The sequence below is a fragment of the Euwallacea similis genome, chromosome 13, assembly GCF_039881205.1.
Source record: "Euwallacea similis isolate ESF13 chromosome 13, ESF131.1, whole genome shotgun sequence".
Lineage (NCBI taxonomy): Eukaryota > Metazoa > Arthropoda > Insecta > Coleoptera > Curculionidae > Euwallacea > Euwallacea similis.
In genome coordinates this window covers 3,857,294-3,875,757 of record NC_089621.1, presented here as the reverse complement: position 1 = coordinate 3,875,757, position 18,464 = coordinate 3,857,294, and the positions used below count along the sequence as shown (strand labels likewise).

At 35.7% G+C, this 18,464-nt stretch overlaps 1 protein-coding gene across 4 annotated transcripts; it reads left to right on the top strand.

Annotated features, from left to right (window-relative positions):
* Window positions 1-825: 825 nt before the first annotated feature.
* On the top strand, window positions 826-17,773 carry polybromo (protein). Of its 4 annotated transcripts, none has more exons than XM_066396487.1 (31): window positions 826-952; window positions 3,269-3,377; window positions 3,433-3,634; window positions 3,692-3,870; window positions 3,926-4,047; window positions 4,100-4,267; window positions 4,317-4,544; window positions 4,608-4,889; window positions 4,962-5,024; window positions 5,274-5,435; window positions 5,484-5,671; window positions 5,729-5,866; window positions 5,921-6,074; window positions 6,128-6,350; window positions 6,404-6,536; window positions 6,595-6,828; window positions 6,882-7,089; window positions 7,839-8,070; window positions 8,123-8,355; window positions 8,410-8,576; window positions 8,633-8,805; window positions 9,207-9,379; window positions 9,820-9,879; window positions 12,967-13,158; window positions 15,475-15,741; window positions 15,799-15,915; window positions 15,966-16,129; window positions 16,186-16,277; window positions 16,343-16,402; window positions 16,715-16,829; window positions 16,914-17,773. In XM_066396487.1, the coding sequence occupies exons 1-31, from the start codon at window positions 839-841 to the stop codon at window positions 17,134-17,136; spliced, it is 5,175 nt and encodes a 1,724-aa protein (XP_066252584.1). In that variant the 5' UTR covers window positions 826-838; the 3' UTR covers window positions 17,137-17,773. The 4 variants fall into 4 exon arrangements, with proteins under 4 accessions (XP_066252584.1, XP_066252583.1, XP_066252585.1 ...); XM_066396486.1 differs by having other exon boundaries at window positions 4,962-5,060; XM_066396488.1 differs by lacking the exon at window positions 9,820-9,879 and having other exon boundaries at window positions 4,962-5,060.
* The last annotated feature ends 691 nt before the right edge of the window (window positions 17,774-18,464 follow it).

The following is an 18,464-nucleotide window of genomic DNA, read 5'->3' as shown; positions in this document are numbered from 1 at the left end:
TTTTTATCATTCGAATGTCACACGTTCACCTTGTCACTTGATCTCAACGCGAATCATACAACCAACAATACCGCTTGGTTTGTGTTGGTTGGTTTTGTTGTGTGATCTCTCTGTCTCTGTTTAGCTAGTTGTGCTGAAATAAATCTGTCTCTATCTAAACATCGTTAGCCGCCATTGTGGTTTTGCTGGAGAAAATTTAGTTCAATGGTGGAAAGAATTTGTGTCGCGCCTATTTTGTGTGAATTGTTTGGGAAATATTTTGCAAAACCCGCGAAAAGTCTGGAGTTTAACTAATATTTGCAACTGATGTTAGAAGGACTCTGATCCTAGGATACATGCTCTTGAAGGATATAAGCTAATGTCATTGGATCTAACCTAAAAACCTTAGCTTGGGATTCAGAAGTTTTTAATAAAATTACTGGATTTCAAAAGATTTCAAGTATATTTGCTTCTGTGTGAGGAACGTCTTATTTACCAGAACATCATACGACGTCAGTATTAGCACATAAGCACAATTAAAAGCTGGTTTCTCTGTAATATAGTTTGTCAGTTCAACAAGCAACATTGATCATGTAAGTTTAAGATATAAACGTAAATATTTAAATGCTCATTGTATTTTGGCGCCTTCGACAAACTCCAATAGTACATCCAAGGTTTTATTAACATTCCAGAGGGGAACTGCCTCTTATTACCAATTTTGTCAGTAAATTTAGACTCTTCTAACATACAGTACAAATCCCTTTGCGATATGTAATGGTGTTACCATCTAGGAAGGTGTTATATGCATTAAAAGGAGTAAATGTAGTTCATATGACAGCTGAATAAGGATTAAGTAAATATGAGTAAGAGAAGAAGGGCTTCATCTGTAACTGGGAATCATGACGATGATTCTAATGAGGCTTCAACTAGTAGTGGACCTACTGTGAGGAAAAGAAAAAAGCTATTTGATCCAGTAAGTAATTTTTAAATTGTTATGTGTAGGAATATATATAAGAAAGTGAATGTGTTCTGCAAAACAATAAACAGCTTGTTCCATTTAAAAATTGAAATCCGAAGTTAATTTCAAACAAACTGGAACTAATTTCAAGTTGAACTTTTACTCAAAAACATAAAAAATTGTTTTTCTCTATTTTCTATCTTGAATTGTTGAAGAATAGCAAATATTTAAAATGTAGAAAATGTACTCTTTTCTGATAAATTGGTGAAAACTCTGATAAAGATGAGAAGAAATATACAAGGTGATTAATGTTAAATGCCCTGTTAGGAGTTCTGGAGAAGACAGTCCTCAAATTTGGTATATGGTCCTATTAGCTTATAAGTATTCTACCTTATTTGCCTGAAATACCTCACTGGTTATCCTTGAGTATGTTCTGGTTCTTTGTGAATATAACCACTTCTGCACATGATATCCTATTTATATCCTCTAGTTCAATTACTACTCTGCCAAACAAATCATTTCTAATTCCTCACAAATCTCCATTTTGTCTAAGTGGTATTGGACCATGCCCTATGTAGACCTCACAGTTCTAATTCTAAGGAACCTTTAAGAGTACCATGTCTAAAAGATTCATTTAGTGCTCTTAGAATATCAGCTCACCCCTTCTTTGGAGCTCCACACAATTGCCAAGTAGTAGGATATTTGTTTGGTTTGTGTGTAGTTGATTGGATTTTTGCTCCACATATTTAATGGTTGTGCGAGGTGTAAAGAAATAGTTGTTCAGTGAGTGGAATCATAGAAGATAGTAGTCACAGAAAAGATAAACTTCAAAGTAGCATAGGTATCCAAAAAAAGAAAAAAAGGATGAAAACGACAAAAAATAACAGGGATGAATAACCTACATTTTAGTCAGAGGGAAGTAAGTCAAATGTCGGTATCAGTAATACACAATTTACTGATAAGCAGCTAGATACCCAAATACCAGGGCAATCTGAAAAGTTGAACATCAAGTAGATAAATAACTTTAAATTTAGTCTACAAAAGTTCTATCATTCCCTTTTGTATTTTTGGATGTTTCAACTTTCATTTTATATTCATATTGCAGGCGAATTCAATGATCTACAAAACCCTACAGTACTCGGGGCATCACCCTAAAATATTCCTCTGTTGATGTTAACTGGTTCCCTTTCTATAACATCTGTGTTAGTCTGTAGGTATATTTTAATGATAAAAGAAAGTTCCCTATGTAAAGGTGCAGCTCTGGGGGATCATATTAAGTGTTTTTTCTCTTGTGCTTTCTTATACTGCTTGAGATGATCAACATAACCACTAACATTTGTTTCAAACCTTCAAAAGTCTGTACTGGACTATGTTCTTGATTTTTTTAGTATTCTGCGTGAAAATCGTTTATTACCACCTATATCAGTCTATTGGTCTTTGATATAATTTTTTTGATCTATTAACCATTCTGCAGGGATCCTCTTGCTAAGCTTGAAATATACATTCAGGAATTATTGGTGAAGATTAGGCCTTTAACTCGTTGAGATCCTTTTAGTTCTTTTCCTTATGCAAGACGTTATTTATTAAATCCTTCCTGATGGTTCCTGGTTCACCCAACAAAACAGTTCAGACACTTTTCTGCGTATTCAGCAGTATTTTCGTCATCGGTCGGATCAGACTTCATCCGTCATTTCGACCGTGTCGGTATTAGGATCTCTGGTTACCGACTTTCTCGATGCCGGCGTTGAAAGTTGGTTCTTGATCGCCCAGAAGCAATAAATGAATATTCTTAGGGTGATGAACTTTTGTTTATAACACTGAGCTTTTCTGTTTTTCTTATTGATGTTGAACTTGGTGTTTGTCATCGAGAATGAACATAGAAGTTGATACTATGAATATTAAATATCGCAAGTATCTCCAGAGTGGTACTAAACCATGTAGTTTTCTTCATTTATCATCTTCATCATTATTATTATTAAACTATACTACAAACTACAAAATAATCTAATCTAAATACAATTAGCAGTTTATTCCAGTTTAAAAGGAAAGTTAAGGAAATTCTGAAGTTAATAGAGCCTTATAACATAAATGAATATCGGCAATAATATAGTCTCATCTAAACAATTTGAAACTTTGTGAGCGCCTTTTGCACTTTTATGGACAACCGACTATTGCTAAAACTTTTAATAAAATGTTGTTATTTGGGGTTGTATCTATAAACTAAAAAAATTGGGATGGTATAAATAAACATTACTAATAATCCACTTTTACTTCTGAGTGCCATTTATGTTAAATATAGTAATATGACTGTAGAAAACCTTTTTCTATTAGATTGAAGCATGTCATCAATTATATGAAATTATAAGGAACCACAAGAAAAATGATGGCACCCTGTTATGTGATTCTTTCATAAGAGTGCCTAAAAGACGGCAAGAGCCAGGTAAAAAGTATCATCATACTTACATAAATTTGCCACTGATTTATATATTTTGAAGGCTACTACGAAGTTGTAAATAACCCTATAGACTTACTGAAGGTCCAGCAGAAACTTAGAACAGATGAATATAATGACATAGCAGGTTTAGAGAGTGATATAGAACTAATTGTACATAATACAAAAGCCTTTTATAAGAAAAGCACACAGGAGTGGAAGGATGCAGACGAACTGTGGCATTTATTTTTGGCCAGTAAAATTAAGTGAGTTTTGTACTGAAAAGTTTTAGTTAATATTTCAAAACTCTCTTTATTGCCAAGAATTCTGAATCCGGATGCAGGGAGTAAGTCTGACTTGAGGGCTGGGAATAAAAGTTCCAGAAATAATCCTAAACTAGCAAAGGCTCCAGTGAGGAAATCTAGTATTGTTAGGAATAATTCCAGCCACAATAACTCATTGAATAATTCCAATGCAGTTAATTCAGATAGTAGCAAAGAAGGTGAGTAATTTAGTTGCCTGAGTCAAATTTATGTTAAGGTCATTTTACTCATTAGATTATCAGCAATATGAAGAGCTCTTTAATACTGTCATGACTGTCACTGATGACAACAAAAAACTCTTAAATACGCATTTCCAGCTGCTGCCCTCGAAGTCTAAGTACCCAGAATATTATGAAGTAAGTACTTAATTCATGCATTAAAGTATTTAGAACTCTAATTTTTTTTTAGGTGATAGAGCAACCCATAGATCTCAAACGAATAGCCATTAAAATCCAAAATCATCAATACGCAAACATACTAGCATTAGAAAAAGATTTAGTTGTAATGTGCAAGAATGCCTGTTTATTTAATGAGTCGAATTCGCAAATTTATAACCATGCCAAGTTGTTAAAAAAGGTAATATAAGATGCTGCAACGAAAGAGGTATTGGTATTTTTTTATTTAGATTGTGAATCAAAAGCGGATCGAAATAATGGAGCAGGAGAGATCAAGGTCTCCGACCCCAGTAAGATCTTCTGAGAAAACGCCAAAACAGAGAAAACGAAATTATATAGCTGCTATGGCACAGCTGAAGACTGTGGAGGAGTCGGACAGTGAGACTGAGCCCGAACCAGAGCCTGAGCCTGTTAAAGTGCATCATACGAGACGTGTAGAGAGCTTTCATGACGATTTTGTAAGTGTTTTTTTATTGTGAAATACAATACTAAAGAATTAATTTTGTTCATTTTCATTTTAGGTTAATTTGGACTCTAACAATCCTCAATGGAAGCTTTTAGAGACTGTATGGAGACTACAAGGGCCTAACGGCGTACCTTTATCTGAACCTTTTTGGAAACTACCTTCAAGAAGAATATATCCAGACTATTATAAGGAGATTAAAAACCCCTTATCTCTATATCAAATTAGGAATAAATTGTCCAAGAAGGCCTATGGAACGGTCAGTGAGGTGGCTGGAGATATGACCATTATGTTCGAAAACGCAAAAAAATACAACGTTCCTAATTCCAAGCTTTACAAGGTATTGATTGCTTTTATTGATTCAAGAATATAATCCCTTTAAATTGTCTCTGAAATTATTGCATACGTTTAGGATGCAGTAAAGCTCCAAAAAGCGATGCAAGTTAAGGTCCAAGAGCTACTGGCTATTGTCAAGGTAACAATGAAAGCTAACAAAAACACTTCTTCTAAGGTATGCTATGTTTGCACGCTTATATTAACCCTGTTCATTTAGCTTTGTTATTAGGCGCGTTTTTAGGCACAAAAAGACTTCATCAAAAGTATTTTGGGGTATAACAATGTGTCCATCCGTGTCTAAAAACTCGTCTAATTTTCACCTGCCCTCAACTGCTTCATCCCGTAATATATTCCTTTTTCTTCTTTACAATTTACCAAAATATTTCAGAATCTTGACGACCCTGAAGACCCTGATGGGAAGAAAAAGATGGGATCGAAACCTAAGAATCTGAGTCCTATGGGTGTTCCAATGCGAGGCAGACCTCCGAAAGACATTGTCCCCATGAAAAAGCGCTTGCATTCTTTAGCCAAATATATGTTAGATTTCACGGTTAGTATAATCATTTTATTAGAAGTACGTTCTGAATTTGCGTGTCAGTGTGAAGGCGGTAGGCAGCCAATGCTGGCCTTCATGGAGAAACCTTCAAAAAAACTTTATGCGGAATACTATGAGGTTATAGAAGAACCTATAGATTTCCTGGAAATTGAAGCTAAAATCAAGGCAGAGCAGTACAGCTGTGAGAAGGACCTGGTGAAGGATTTTCAGTTGATGTTTGCCAACTGCAGGTGAGTCCAGGTTATTCTTTTTAAATGAGAGTGGTAAGTAATGTCTAAATATTTTAGACAATTTAATGAAGAAAATTCCGCCATTTACGAGGATGCAAATTTATTGGAAAAACATCTAATGGATAAAGTAGGTCCAATGTTCACAATGGCAGAAAAACAAATGGAATTGAAGAAAGAGAGGACAACAGTGCGAGTGTATGTTATCACTTTGCACCTAATTCTGATTTATATTACTTGTAATACTTTTAGTTACAAACCTAGGAAAGTTATGTCACCGCTTGAGAAAGCCTTAAAGCACCTCTTTGAAGCCGTCAGAGATTACAAAGACCCGAAAGGTGAACGCCAGTTGTGTCAGATTTTCATGAAGTTACCGTCCAGGCTAGAGTATCCAGATTATTATGAGGTAGAGTTTCATTGATTGCAACTTCCTTTGGTTCTAATAAAAAGCCGTTTTAGGTCATAAAACATCCAATTGACATGGAACGGATAGCTCATAAAATGAAGAACAACTTCTACGAAAGCGTCGAGGATTTAGCGGCTGATTTCACTCTTATGTTGGACAACGCTTGCAAATTCAACGAACCTGATTCACAAATTTATAAAGATGCTCTTGTGCTTCAGAGAGTGGTGTCTCAAAAACGGCTACAGTTGAAGGAGTCTGCAGATGATGAGGCTCCTGGTAGGCAATTCCCATTATTTCTTGCGTTTTTTCTATATTTTATTACATTGTAGACGTGGCAGAAGCGGTCCAAGATGTCCTTTTGACACTTTTTACAACAGTTTACAACCATCAAGACGATGAAGGGCGATGTTACAGCGACTCTATGGCAGAATTACCCGAGCACGACGAAATCGATGGCAAGAAGTAGGCTATTATCCATGTTCGTTAACATGTCGCTTCTAGGAGTTTTTATCTGGTTTAGATTTCGGGCTCTTTCCTTGGATCTGATCAAACGCAGGCTGGATAAAAATTTATACAAACGTCTCGACACTTTTCAAGCAGATTTTTTCGCTTGTCTTGACCGCGCTCGACAACTCTCTCGTTCAGATTCTCAGGTTTTTGAAGATGCTATCGAGTTGCAGATGTTTTTCATCAGAACTCGAGACGAATTATGCAAGCACGGAGAGTTATTGCAATCACCCGCGTTGGGTTATTCGTGAGTAGTTTTAACCAAATATTGAGAGAAAAATATATAAATATCCTTTTCAGTATTCTGGATGCCAGGCATAACATCGAAAAATTGCGACATCAGAAATCCCTGCAAGAGACTCTAGAAGAGGATTGTGAGACTCGAAGCTCCGATGATTCTTTATTGAAAGACGGGAGTAATAGCAACGGATCTACCGAAGAAACGATGACTTGCAACCAAAAGACTTTCCAAGTGGGCGAATTTGTTTATATGGAAACGAAGAAGGAAGTAAGTTTGATTTAACATAGTTGAATAAGTAAAATGCATCACTAAAGCAAAAAACAAGAGTGTCACGATATGTTGAATTTACATACGCAAAACATTGCCACTTACAGTAAACCTCAATAAATAATGGTAAACTCCAATTTTAATTTAAATCACAAACTTATCGTACCTTGATGTTCTATTCCCATCGCCTCATTTTTTATGTGAGACCATTCAACGGCGTCACTCTTCACTGACAGTCAGCAACGTCTACTTTTACTCACAAACTGACAGTTAAACGACACACACTTTCATTCACCAAGTCACAGTTATACTAATTGCATACCTCACGCGCTTTTAGAACAAGAAAAATCGCAATTTTCCCGATTATTAGTAAAGTCTGCATTACTAACATCTCATTCGATTAAATCATCTATGAAGTGATATCGGTAAGAAAACATAGAACATTTATGCCTGCCTGTAAAGGTACATTTAACGACCTAAGAAACAATATTCGATAAGAAATAACATGCAATGTTTTCAGTTTTAGTGAAATGAAAGAAAAGTTGCGAATTCAAGGGAGTAGTTTCACTACACAAACATATCTCCTATTTTTCATCTTTCAGATATTTCAAAAATACCGAAATTTTAGCTGTTAATTATGTATGATGAAGTTTTGAATTACTATTTGAAGTTCCAATAAATCGATACTGATCCACGATTTTTACGCAACCATCAATTCGATTATATTTAACATTAATTTAACTTACCAGGGCTGTGAACCACACATAATCAAAATAGAGCGCCTGTACGAAAAGAATGGTCAACAGATGCTCTATGGCAACCACTATCTAAGACCAGACGAAACTTTCCACGTGCAAACGAGGCGGTTTTTAGAAAAAGAAGTTTTCAAGTCTGATAAATACATCAGTGTTCCTTTGGAGGAAATCAAAGAACGATGTTGCGTACTGAGCGTAAAGCAGTACTTTACCATGAGGCCTGAAGGTTTGTCGTTTTAATAACGTTATAATGGTGTTTCAAGATTGATTGGGTCTAGGTCACGAAGATGAGGACGTCTATGTGTTGGAGTCGCGGTATAGTTCGCGACATCGGTCGTTCAAGAAAATTAAAATTTTCCCCGAATTATCTTCAAATTATAAACTAGTCGAACGAGATGTACCTTTAGAGCCGAAACGAGTGATATCAGTATTTAAGGAACGATTGGAGAAGCATAAGGATGAGTTAGCGGAGCTACAAGAACTCGAGAGGATGATCGATGATGACAGGCCTGTAAGTCGAATGTGATTTAATTAAAAAATATGTTATACATAATTCTTCTTTTAGAATGTGATTGCATACGTTGCCACAGACTTAGACGATGGTAACACCTACTACGAGCAATACAATACTATTTGTTCTGGTGTAATAAAATCTGGAGATTTTGTTTATGTAGTAGTAGATGGAGGGCGGCAGGTAATTGCCCAGATTGACTGCATATGGGACACGGCAGAGTACGTACCGCTCTCACAGTTACAAAAAAAGCGTTTTATGTATTTTCTAATTACAGCGGCAAATGCTACTTTCGGGGCCCTTGGTTCGTCTGCCCATCAGAAGTGCCAAATCCTACCAATAAGCTTTACTACAGGAATGAGGTGTTGCAATCCACGGAGGAAGATATTAATCCAATCGTCAGTATTATAGGAAGATGCGCTGTGCTGGATTATAACGAGTATGTTTCATGTAAGTAGATATCACAATGCATATAGTCCTTTCACAGAATATTATACTAACGAAAAATGCATTGTAAGAACTGAATTATAAGGAAAAGAGGGTGAAAAAGTAGCACATCTATCGCCGCAGTGTATGAAAGAAGTTCAGGCACTAATTTTACGTTTTAACTATAAAGCCGTGTAAAAGTGTTAACTGCGACGCTGTATTGCACATTTCCTTGAGAGTAAAATTATTGTATTAATATTTGTAACAGAGTTAGGGTTGTATGTATTCTTGTAAGACTAGTTTGCTAGCCGTCTTACTTTTGACATATTTATTTTCGGATTAGAAAAAATTAACTTGATGAATCAGACGGAATTTACTCTAAACATCGCTATAAACGTCTTAAAATATCTTAACTTTGGTTCCAGTGCGGCCTACTGAAATACCCGAACAAGACGTTTATATATGTACGTCAATCTACGACGAAATTAACAGATATGTGCGAAAACTGCCACCTGAAGGACTGAGAAAGTACTACCACGTGCCGGAAGTGGTAGACGACGAAATCTACTGCTTCCCAAAATTGTTGAATCCCGCAAGGGTAAGTGTGGACTAGAAGTTTTCTCATATTGGTACTAATCAAGTAATTGGCAATAAATTCAAGAGCTAAAAACTATTAACATGCAGTAGGTTACGACCCTGGGAAAATCTTTCCGAAGGCAAGACTCGGGAGAAATATTTTGGTGGTTTTGATATTTTGGTCAATTGGTTAAAAACAATTATTTCTTCAAACTGATTGCGGCACAAAAACATTCATGGAGTAATAAAACTTCACGTTTTTTTTTTAATTTTTCGTTGCCTCGTTTCCTGCTAATATTTTCTCAAAACCCATGTGTTAATTTGACAAAATATCAGCAAACGCCATGCATCATATTTGTAGTGAGAATGTGAGCTTTTTCTCGCAGACTTTGCACTGTTTCTTTGCTTATTTTATTTTTGTTGCGTTGCGCGTGAGCATGTGTCGAAGCTGTATGTTTTCAGGTCAACGTTAGGGACGCATTGAATGCCAAATTGAGACAGAAACAGTTGGATGGAAGGAGGGTAAGTACCTTGTAGGTAGAGAAAACAGACTATTTAGAATGCGCTAACCGTACCTTAATTTAAAGCTCGAATTTTTAGTGTTCACATAGAAGCAGGTACAATGTGTAAAATTATACAATTTTTATACAGTATAGCTACTTCTGCGTAAACGCTAAAAATTTGAGACTTGAACTATATCTCGGAGAAAGCAGATATTTCTTTTCAATTAACTGTATCTTAACATATCGGAGAATTTGGAACATTTAATTATGACTGCATTAAATCGAATATTAAGTAAGAAATCTATTGCCCATCTCATTAGGAGTGGTGGAAACAGTTGTTTGTTTCAATAATATGGTTGGTAACAGAGATGAGAAAAAAGTCTGAAATATATAAATGTCTTTAAGGGAAAGGTCCGTTTTCCCGTTATATGTTAATGCGTTCTGTGAATCTTGGCATTCTCATGGGAACTGTAAGGCTAATGGAGCGAAAGAACAAGAGGCAACACATGCATATTTACTAATCTCCTCATTGCTACAATAGTGATTTTATAGGTGAAAGGGGCGTATGATTTTCAGCCGTCAATATCGATATAAGAAAGCAATGTTTTCCACCTTTTGCAAAACATGATTTTAATAAAGCCGTCTAAAAGGTAGAAAACATTGTCTTCTGTATACAGGGTGAGTCTTAAGAAATAATACACAGAGCAATGGCACTTTCCGCAAGTTAAAACAGGGTGATTGGGTCAAATTTACCTAAGTCCAAAAGTTAATATTAATGAATATGAAGGAAGTCAACGGTGAATTTTTTAACAATTTTTGAATAATAAATTATATTTTAACCATTATATCCTGGAAAAAGAAATTGGTTTATGGCCAGATGTCGAAAATTCACTAGAAGATCGTCTCACTGTGCTGTATTTGATTTGACCAAATCAAGTGATAAACATACCACTTACAGACCTCAGTGATGGCCTCGTTACGTCCCAGTTAAATGGAATTACAACCCTACTTAAGCTGAAGAACCTGTAGGGGTGTAACCCCTTTATCCCATTAGGCAACAAGAGTCATATACAGATATCTTGTCATATGATCCTAAAGTACTCACGTCAACATTGGTCATTCCATCTTCCCCTTATTCTTCCCTTCGAGTCAGTTCCAGCGATGCCGGAACATACCCTTAATCATTTGAAGGATGGTATATGGGAGTGAAGGTGGAGTCCATCTTATTATAGTCCCATCTGCCGATGTGCGATGTGAGGACGACCTTGAACGAGGTCTCCTCGGTTTGCAGGAGTGCTGAAGGGCACTATAGAGAGGAGGACCACCCCGGTCTCCTCTGAAATTGGATTTCGTTCAGATTTTCACGAACGGACACCAATTGAGAGTTACCCCCCGAGTGAAGGCCTTTGCTCCAAAGGGAAAACTCCATTTTGATCTGCGGGAGCGCTCAGTTTCGTAGCTTATATCCTCAAGTATGAGTTGATAACGTCATGCGGCCCAATGGCTGATAGGTTCACTCGTTCACTACGTCTTGATAACCAACGAAGATTAGCCGTTATTAGTGTGAACTGAGAGCTGATGAAGAGCCCTCAACTTTTTCAGCCTGTTTGCCCTAACGTCCCATGATTTAAAGGAAACTTCTCGGTAATTGGGACTCACCGCATGGACGTGCTCATGGGAATATTATATCTACTAATTTTGCTTGAAACCAAATCAGAATATCTCCTCCTTTTAACCGAAAATACGGCGGTTGTATTCATTCAAAATTGATACTAATTGGTATTACAATTACCAAATTCAACAATTATGATCTACCAGAATTATTCTTTATTAAATATAAAAAAGGTAGTTCAATAATTCGTAACTAGTTGCATCGATAGTCGATTACCGTTTTAAGGTAAATTATATAATTAAAGGAACTTTTGCTATAATTAGTCTTCGCCTTTGCCGTTTCTATGTAACTGTTTAAATTTCCCGCCCTTCGAAATTCGATTTGAGATATCTAAATCCTACATCCTAAAAATCTCATTTGTCGAACGTTCGATAAATCATTTTCACTTTGTACAATGTTTTATTCTTGTTTATTGCGGTTTTTTTTGCATAATGTTACATTATGTTTTCAATTGTTTCCTTACATTTTTGACGTTGCTATTGTAACTAATTGTTTGTTTTCTTATATTTGAAATTTCGACAAATCCAATATTACTTATCGCGCCATCTATGTTTTAACACCATCATTATCGATATGTCAGAGTCACCCCCCACCTCGTCTTCAATGATCTGACGTTTGACTTTCCGTTTGTGGCTGAAGGTTTTGTTCAGGTTTAGGAATTCGTGTTTGAATTTTTTTAATTTTCCCCGTGAAAATTCCACAAAATCGCTCTCTTAGTGGAAAATGTAAAAGACCTTTCGTGCGCCTCTCCAACGAGAATGGATAATTCCATGGATACCTCCTCATTCTGCATTACGGTGAGTGTGAAATTCCATACCTCATCATTCCGAAGAGAGTCGATTTTGGGCGAAATCTGAGCTTTCTAAAATTAATTTCTTGGTTTGTGTTTCGGATTTATGGCTATTTTTACCGGATGCTGATCTTCTGCACCGTAAATAACGCTGTTTCCCAATAAAAGAGAGCTTACAGTTGTTCAGGCGAGAGCTCCGGCTCATCCGATAACCTCCTTCAAGCATCTTTTTCATAAATGCGCATTCCAAAGGCGTTGGCTTTGTAAAAGATGTATTAGCTGAACGTAAAATATGTAGTTTCATTTTTTATATGCAGTTTTAACACTGGTTAGTAGTGTTAACACTGTTTGTGACTTGTAATTAAAGCAGTTTACACTTCTTTGTTGACCCTTCTCTCACAAGAAAGACATTGAAAAGCAAAAAATATTCATAACTGTATTTCCACTCTCTCAGCCAATGAGTATACTTTCTAATACGTCAGTCACAAGATCATTAATATTTGTAATAATTAAATATTAAATATACCTCTTTCACAGAAGCATTTCCTTTGTTATACTTGAAACATCAAAGACCCAGTTCTGTTCTAATAATAATTAATATTGAAACACTGATGGGGCCCATCAATATAAAAAACCCTTTCCAGGAGGCCTCACCAACTCTTACTAAGTTAGCAGACATTGACATTGTCATGGAGGACTCCTTGGATGGTGGCCTTTCCGTGGGCTCAGGGGAAATCCCTGCTGCTGTTAATAGTATCCTTATCACACCCGGGATCTCTACTAATACTAATACTAGTCTGGCACCACCCACACCAGCACCTAGTAGCAGCAAGAAGGTAGGTTTGGTCTGGAAATTATCCCATGAGAAACGAGATTTCTTTTTTTTAATTTAAAATCTATAACACATTCCATAACTGAAATATGCTAATACAAACTAAGTAATGTCAAAAGAAAGATACCTACATTAAAGTATGTTCTGAAGTATTAGTGGTTGTCTTATGCTTTTTCTTATGTGTTAAAAAAGCTGTTTAATTAGAAGTTGTTTTACAATAAATGTTGTTTTGTGAAAGGTTCACAAGAATTATTGATAGATGATGTCAAACGCCCCATTAGTAGTTTACATATTCTGAAAGAGCCACCAAGAAACTTACCATAAGGAGAGCAACTCAGGTATCAGCTGATTAATTTTATAAAATTTCTTGGACTTGTCATAAATCAGTCATATTTGCTTTTTCTTCATGCTTGTTGACAAGTTTTATTCATTGTATTTAGGCATACCATTCAGGATTACAATGTTACTAGAATTTTCAGTATGGAAATAATGTAGAGATTTTGTTTTTTAAAGTTCAAAACTTTCTGAACTGGCAAGAAACTTGTTAACTATAGAACAAAGTAATAGAAACTTACCATCAAGATTACCCAGGGCAAAAACTTGCATCAAAAAAATTAAAAACTTCCTGGTAACTGTAAAACTGGCTTTATAGACCTTGTTCAATATAAGCCTTTAAGTCACAAACTGTCACAGATAATAAAAAGTGGGATAATTTCCTAAGTATAGCAATATACAGGGTTTTTCTTACAATTTTTACACCATTGTTATATCTGAAATGTTAAAAATTATAAGGTTGGTTAGATTAGGTAAATGTTTGAAGATTTGCTAAATTCATCCATTAAGGGGAATAATTAATCCGATTAATAATTTTTAAATATGCTTTGTATTAATGTACATTTTTTCTACCAGAGAGCAAGTTGGTTTTTTTAAATTCCGAAAAGTAATTGTTTGGCCCACATATCCATGTAAATAATCAGTGGTCTTGTAACAAAACACAAGTAATCTTTTATTAAAAATATGAACCATAAAAAAACTATTTATCCTTGTTTTCTAGTGTTGAAAAGGTAAGCAAACTTGATTATCAGTTTAATCTACAAAGCAAAGTTTCACTTGTCCTTCACATTTAACATTTTGTTACTCCCCTATGTGAAGTAATGAAAATAAAATGAGAATGGGTATTTACTTTCTGGAAATCTTAAAGCTTCTTTTAAAAAACTTTGTAATCTTAGATCTATGGAACTCGACATACTTTCTTTGTAGAATCTAAATCTGATAGTTTGTTTAACCAATCTTAGAAATTTAATTATTTTTGAGATAACAATAGTGAAAACATTTAAGAAAAACAACCTTTAGACTAGCACATGTGCCTTAATCTATGTTTTTTCGTTGTATCAAATGTAATTGTTAAAAGTTACATAAAACTTAGTTTTATTTTTTATTAGTCCATGGATTTCTCATTAAATATTACTTGTGCCAATAAAAGATTTATTAGCAACCACCTCTGCATAAGAGCTCTAGTAAATGAAGTTTTGCTCGCCGAAATAAATGTTTCTTCACATCATAAAATATACAGCAAAGACTAAAGGTCCCTACCTTACCTTTGAGTCATTGAATATTATTTAAGAAATTTGAAACACATGGAATGAGATAGGGGTATATTTGGTGTCCTTAGGTACTGTTTTTTTTTGACATTGTTAACAGCACCTCTGTTCAAAACATTGGATTCATTGTTGAGGCGTTGACAAAATCTATACTGCTTAACAATTGAGAGGTCACTAACCTTTGTCCTCGAAAGACTCCAAAACGCTGAGATCTAAAGATACCGAACACACCAAAGCAACTGCCTGCCTGTGAGATGTGAATAACAGTTCTGTCATTGACTTGACTGTCTCCATAAATTTTAGTGCATTTTTTCCAATGGGAAGAAGGGGGGTTGTTCAACACCTAGTTTTTGGAGTTCTCTTTATGTTTATTCATCTATTGAGTTTGGAAAATTTGGGATTAACCATTTTTTTATATTATTTCTAATTTTTTGTTGTCTTTTTTTGGTGTGCAGTAGGTAGTTTAAGCATTTGACATTTAATGTTTGACAATGTCAAGTTGTTTGTCAATGTTACATATATGTACGAAAATCCGAAAGTTATAGACATGTCAGTCAACCATCCTTTCCCTTAAAAAAAAACATCGATTTGTTTTGCAGCTGCACAACTACAGTTATGTGTTCTAGATTTCTCTAAAAAATATTCAACGAGACTAAAGTTAAGGGAGAGCAATGAACTTTTGGTTCTCACCGTATGTCAACTAATAATATGCCCCACAGAAACCCACGAAAAACAAGGTGGTTACCGGCTATATCCTCTACTCTCGAGAAGTGCGTAAGCAGGTGGTGCAAAACAATCCCGAATCTAAATTTGGGGACATATCTCGAATTGTGGGAGCCGAATGGAAGGCTCTGACCACGTCAGAGAAGCAAGTATGGGAAGAAAGAGCCTCGAAGCTGAATGAGGAGACCAAGGCGCAGCTCTTGGCTGATCAGGAGCAATGTCCCAGTCCTGCTCCTGCAACTCAAGGCCCACCTGAACACATGGTAATGTCGTCTTTCCTTTTATAGAAAAATAAAATTAACCATTTCTTTCATGCTAAGGTATTTGAGTGCAAGTGGGAGGATTGTGATTTCCAATTTGAGGAGCTTAGTGATTGTGTTGAACACTCAGTGAAAGACTCTAAAGACTCGCAGGGACATGTCCAAAAGTATTATCAGGTATTTTTGATATTTAATTTTGATTTTGTGTGTTTAATGGGAAAGTTTAGGATCACTCTGGGGAGGAATTGCAATGTAAATGGAGGAATTGCTCCCGGCTCACTAAAAAGAACCTGCAGCCGTTCCCAAACATCACAAGGCTTATTCGCCATGTGAGAGACATGCATATCAACAAGGGAAATGGACGTAGTATTCCCCCAGATAGCAGGAGCAAGTAAGCATTTCTTTCTCCTCATATGATTGCGTGATAAGTGCATGTTTTTGTTGCAGAAATTTTAAGCCTTCAAGTAAAGCGGCGGCAATAAATCGTCTATCGACGACTTCGTCCACACCCAACTTGCCTGCAGCGGCAACGGCATCAGGTAAGCTTAATTCGGAAATGTTCTAAATAAGCATTGTCTCACTAATATGGTTTCTTTTGGAATAGCTGCTAGTACTAGTACGTTTTTAACAACGCCAGCGAATTATACGTCAGTTATAGTGGCAGGTAATTAAATGTTTTCACGGGAGAATTTTTCGGTAGAATCGAGGGAAGGACCGTTTTGTAGAAAAGTAGACTTTTTGTAGCTAATTTCTCATGTGTGCGTGTTTAAAAATGTGGTAGAAAGGATAGGGTGTCTTAAATTCGTTGATTTTATAGGATATTCCCTCCATTATTATTGAAGTTAGAAACATAAGGTTGTAATAATTCTATGCTTGATTTTTATGAAATGAAAGTTGACAGTGACAACATGTCAGAATGGATCATTGTAGAGTTTTTTTTTCTGGTTATTATAATAAATGTATTATATCCTCACAGCTCCCGCTTCAACTGCGTCAGCAGCAGCCACCTCGTCGCAGAAAACGACAGATCCTATGTTTATCTCGGTACCCCCAAGGCCGCAAAGAGTACTCCATTCAGAAGCTTATATCAGGTATTACATATAAATATCTTAACTTTACAAAGGTATAATGATTAATATGAACGATAAGTCTAAAACCCCATGTTTTATCTACAGGTATATCGAGGGACTTAACGCTGACCAGAAGCACGTAACGCACTGGGAACGTTCTTTGCATGCCACCCCGGAAAATTGCACTCCTCCCGATCCAGAAAAACTGGCTCATGCTGCTACATGGTTAGGAAAACGGGCGGATCAGCACGACAACGTCGTAGCTGCCCTGTGGCAGCTGAGAAACCACTTGCTTAAAGACACTTTGTGTCTGCACAAGACTTTTTAAACTGTAAAGAGTGAAACAGATCGAACTTTTTTCTCAGATCGAAATGTCTTTTAACAGTGTTAGGTGAGTCTGAGAGTTTTGAAGGAGTCTTTAGGTATATGACTTTAAATATGTGAATACATTATATATATATCTTTGTTAAACTTGTCATATATTTTGATTGTAACTCAACAATAGGATTTAATATTCTTAATTTATTAATTAGGTATTTGCGGTACTCCGGCCTTTAAGGCAAAACATATGATAAGCGCCCAGCGTTCTAGCTGAGTGCAGTAGAGATAGCGTTTCAGTTGTCTCAATTGCAGCAAATTTGTCTTCAGTTGTGACAATATCTTCTCCTTCTCTTCGATAAATAGCAAGTTGTTCCTTTTGTGAGATAATATATTATCTCTTGTTGCGCTAAAAATGATTAGTTTCGAAGCAAGAACCTTGCGAGTTGTATTGAAATGAACATCTTTAATCTTTGCATGGACATCGATAAAAAGCTCAGATTAGTAGAGTTCAATTAAAGCTTTAATGCAGTAGAGAAGTTCAGGAGCGTTAGGCTAATATCATTTGCAATGTCCTTGTTTGAGTGAATTATTTTTTATTTTTAATATTCAGACAAGTAGAAAAAGTATGTGACTTTTTGATTAAATGTGTTTTATTTTACCTTTTTGTTGTTACAAAAAAATCACAATCAGCCTAATTTACCATATTGGCGCATGTCACGTTTTCATAACATACGTGCAACCAAACTTATCTGGAATCACTCAGTAAATACAAGAACACAGTATTGCTTTTTTTGATAATAGTTGGAATGATAATTCAGTAATAATTGACGTGATAATTCGGTAATAACTGAAATGATATATCGGTGATTACTGTATTAATGTCACGCTGAGAGACCGTTAATTTTAAAATTTTCTATATTCTTTACCTCATGACAGATTTTTCACAATTCATCTAATTATCCATCTCTATATCTATCATCTAAATATCTGTAGATTATTGGGTAACTGTACAAAAGCCTTTTGTCATTGGTAACGCCTACAGTATATCCTGCGAAGCATTAATTTAGAAGCACTGGAAGATTTCTTCTATAAACTAACAGTTAATTTACCTACTTACGTGTAGAGGGTCTCGAGAGAATTACATATTTCTTCCAACTTACTTAGGCCAGTGGTGAATAGATGGCGCCACTTCAATACTTTTCTTATAAAATGGTGAAGGCACAAGAAACTCTTTAAAAAAATATATTAGTTATGAATACGGACGCAGATTTTAATGATGAAGGTGATCTGGAATACTTCTGAAACTTACCAATGGTATACAGGACACCACTTTTT

Excerpts from the sequence above, each read along its gene's own strand:
- polybromo (XM_066396486.1), top strand. The coding sequence starts at position 839 with ATGAGTAAGAGAAGAAGGGCTTCATCTGTAACTGGGAATCATGACGAT. Across the intron at positions 15,742-15,798 it reads AAGGCCCACCTGAACACATG|GTATTTGAGTGCAAGTGGGA; the intron begins GTAATGTCGTCT and ends TTTCATGCTAAG. Across the intron at positions 16,130-16,185 it reads CCCCCAGATAGCAGGAGCAA|AAATTTTAAGCCTTCAAGTA; the intron begins GTAAGCATTTCT and ends TTTTTGTTGCAG.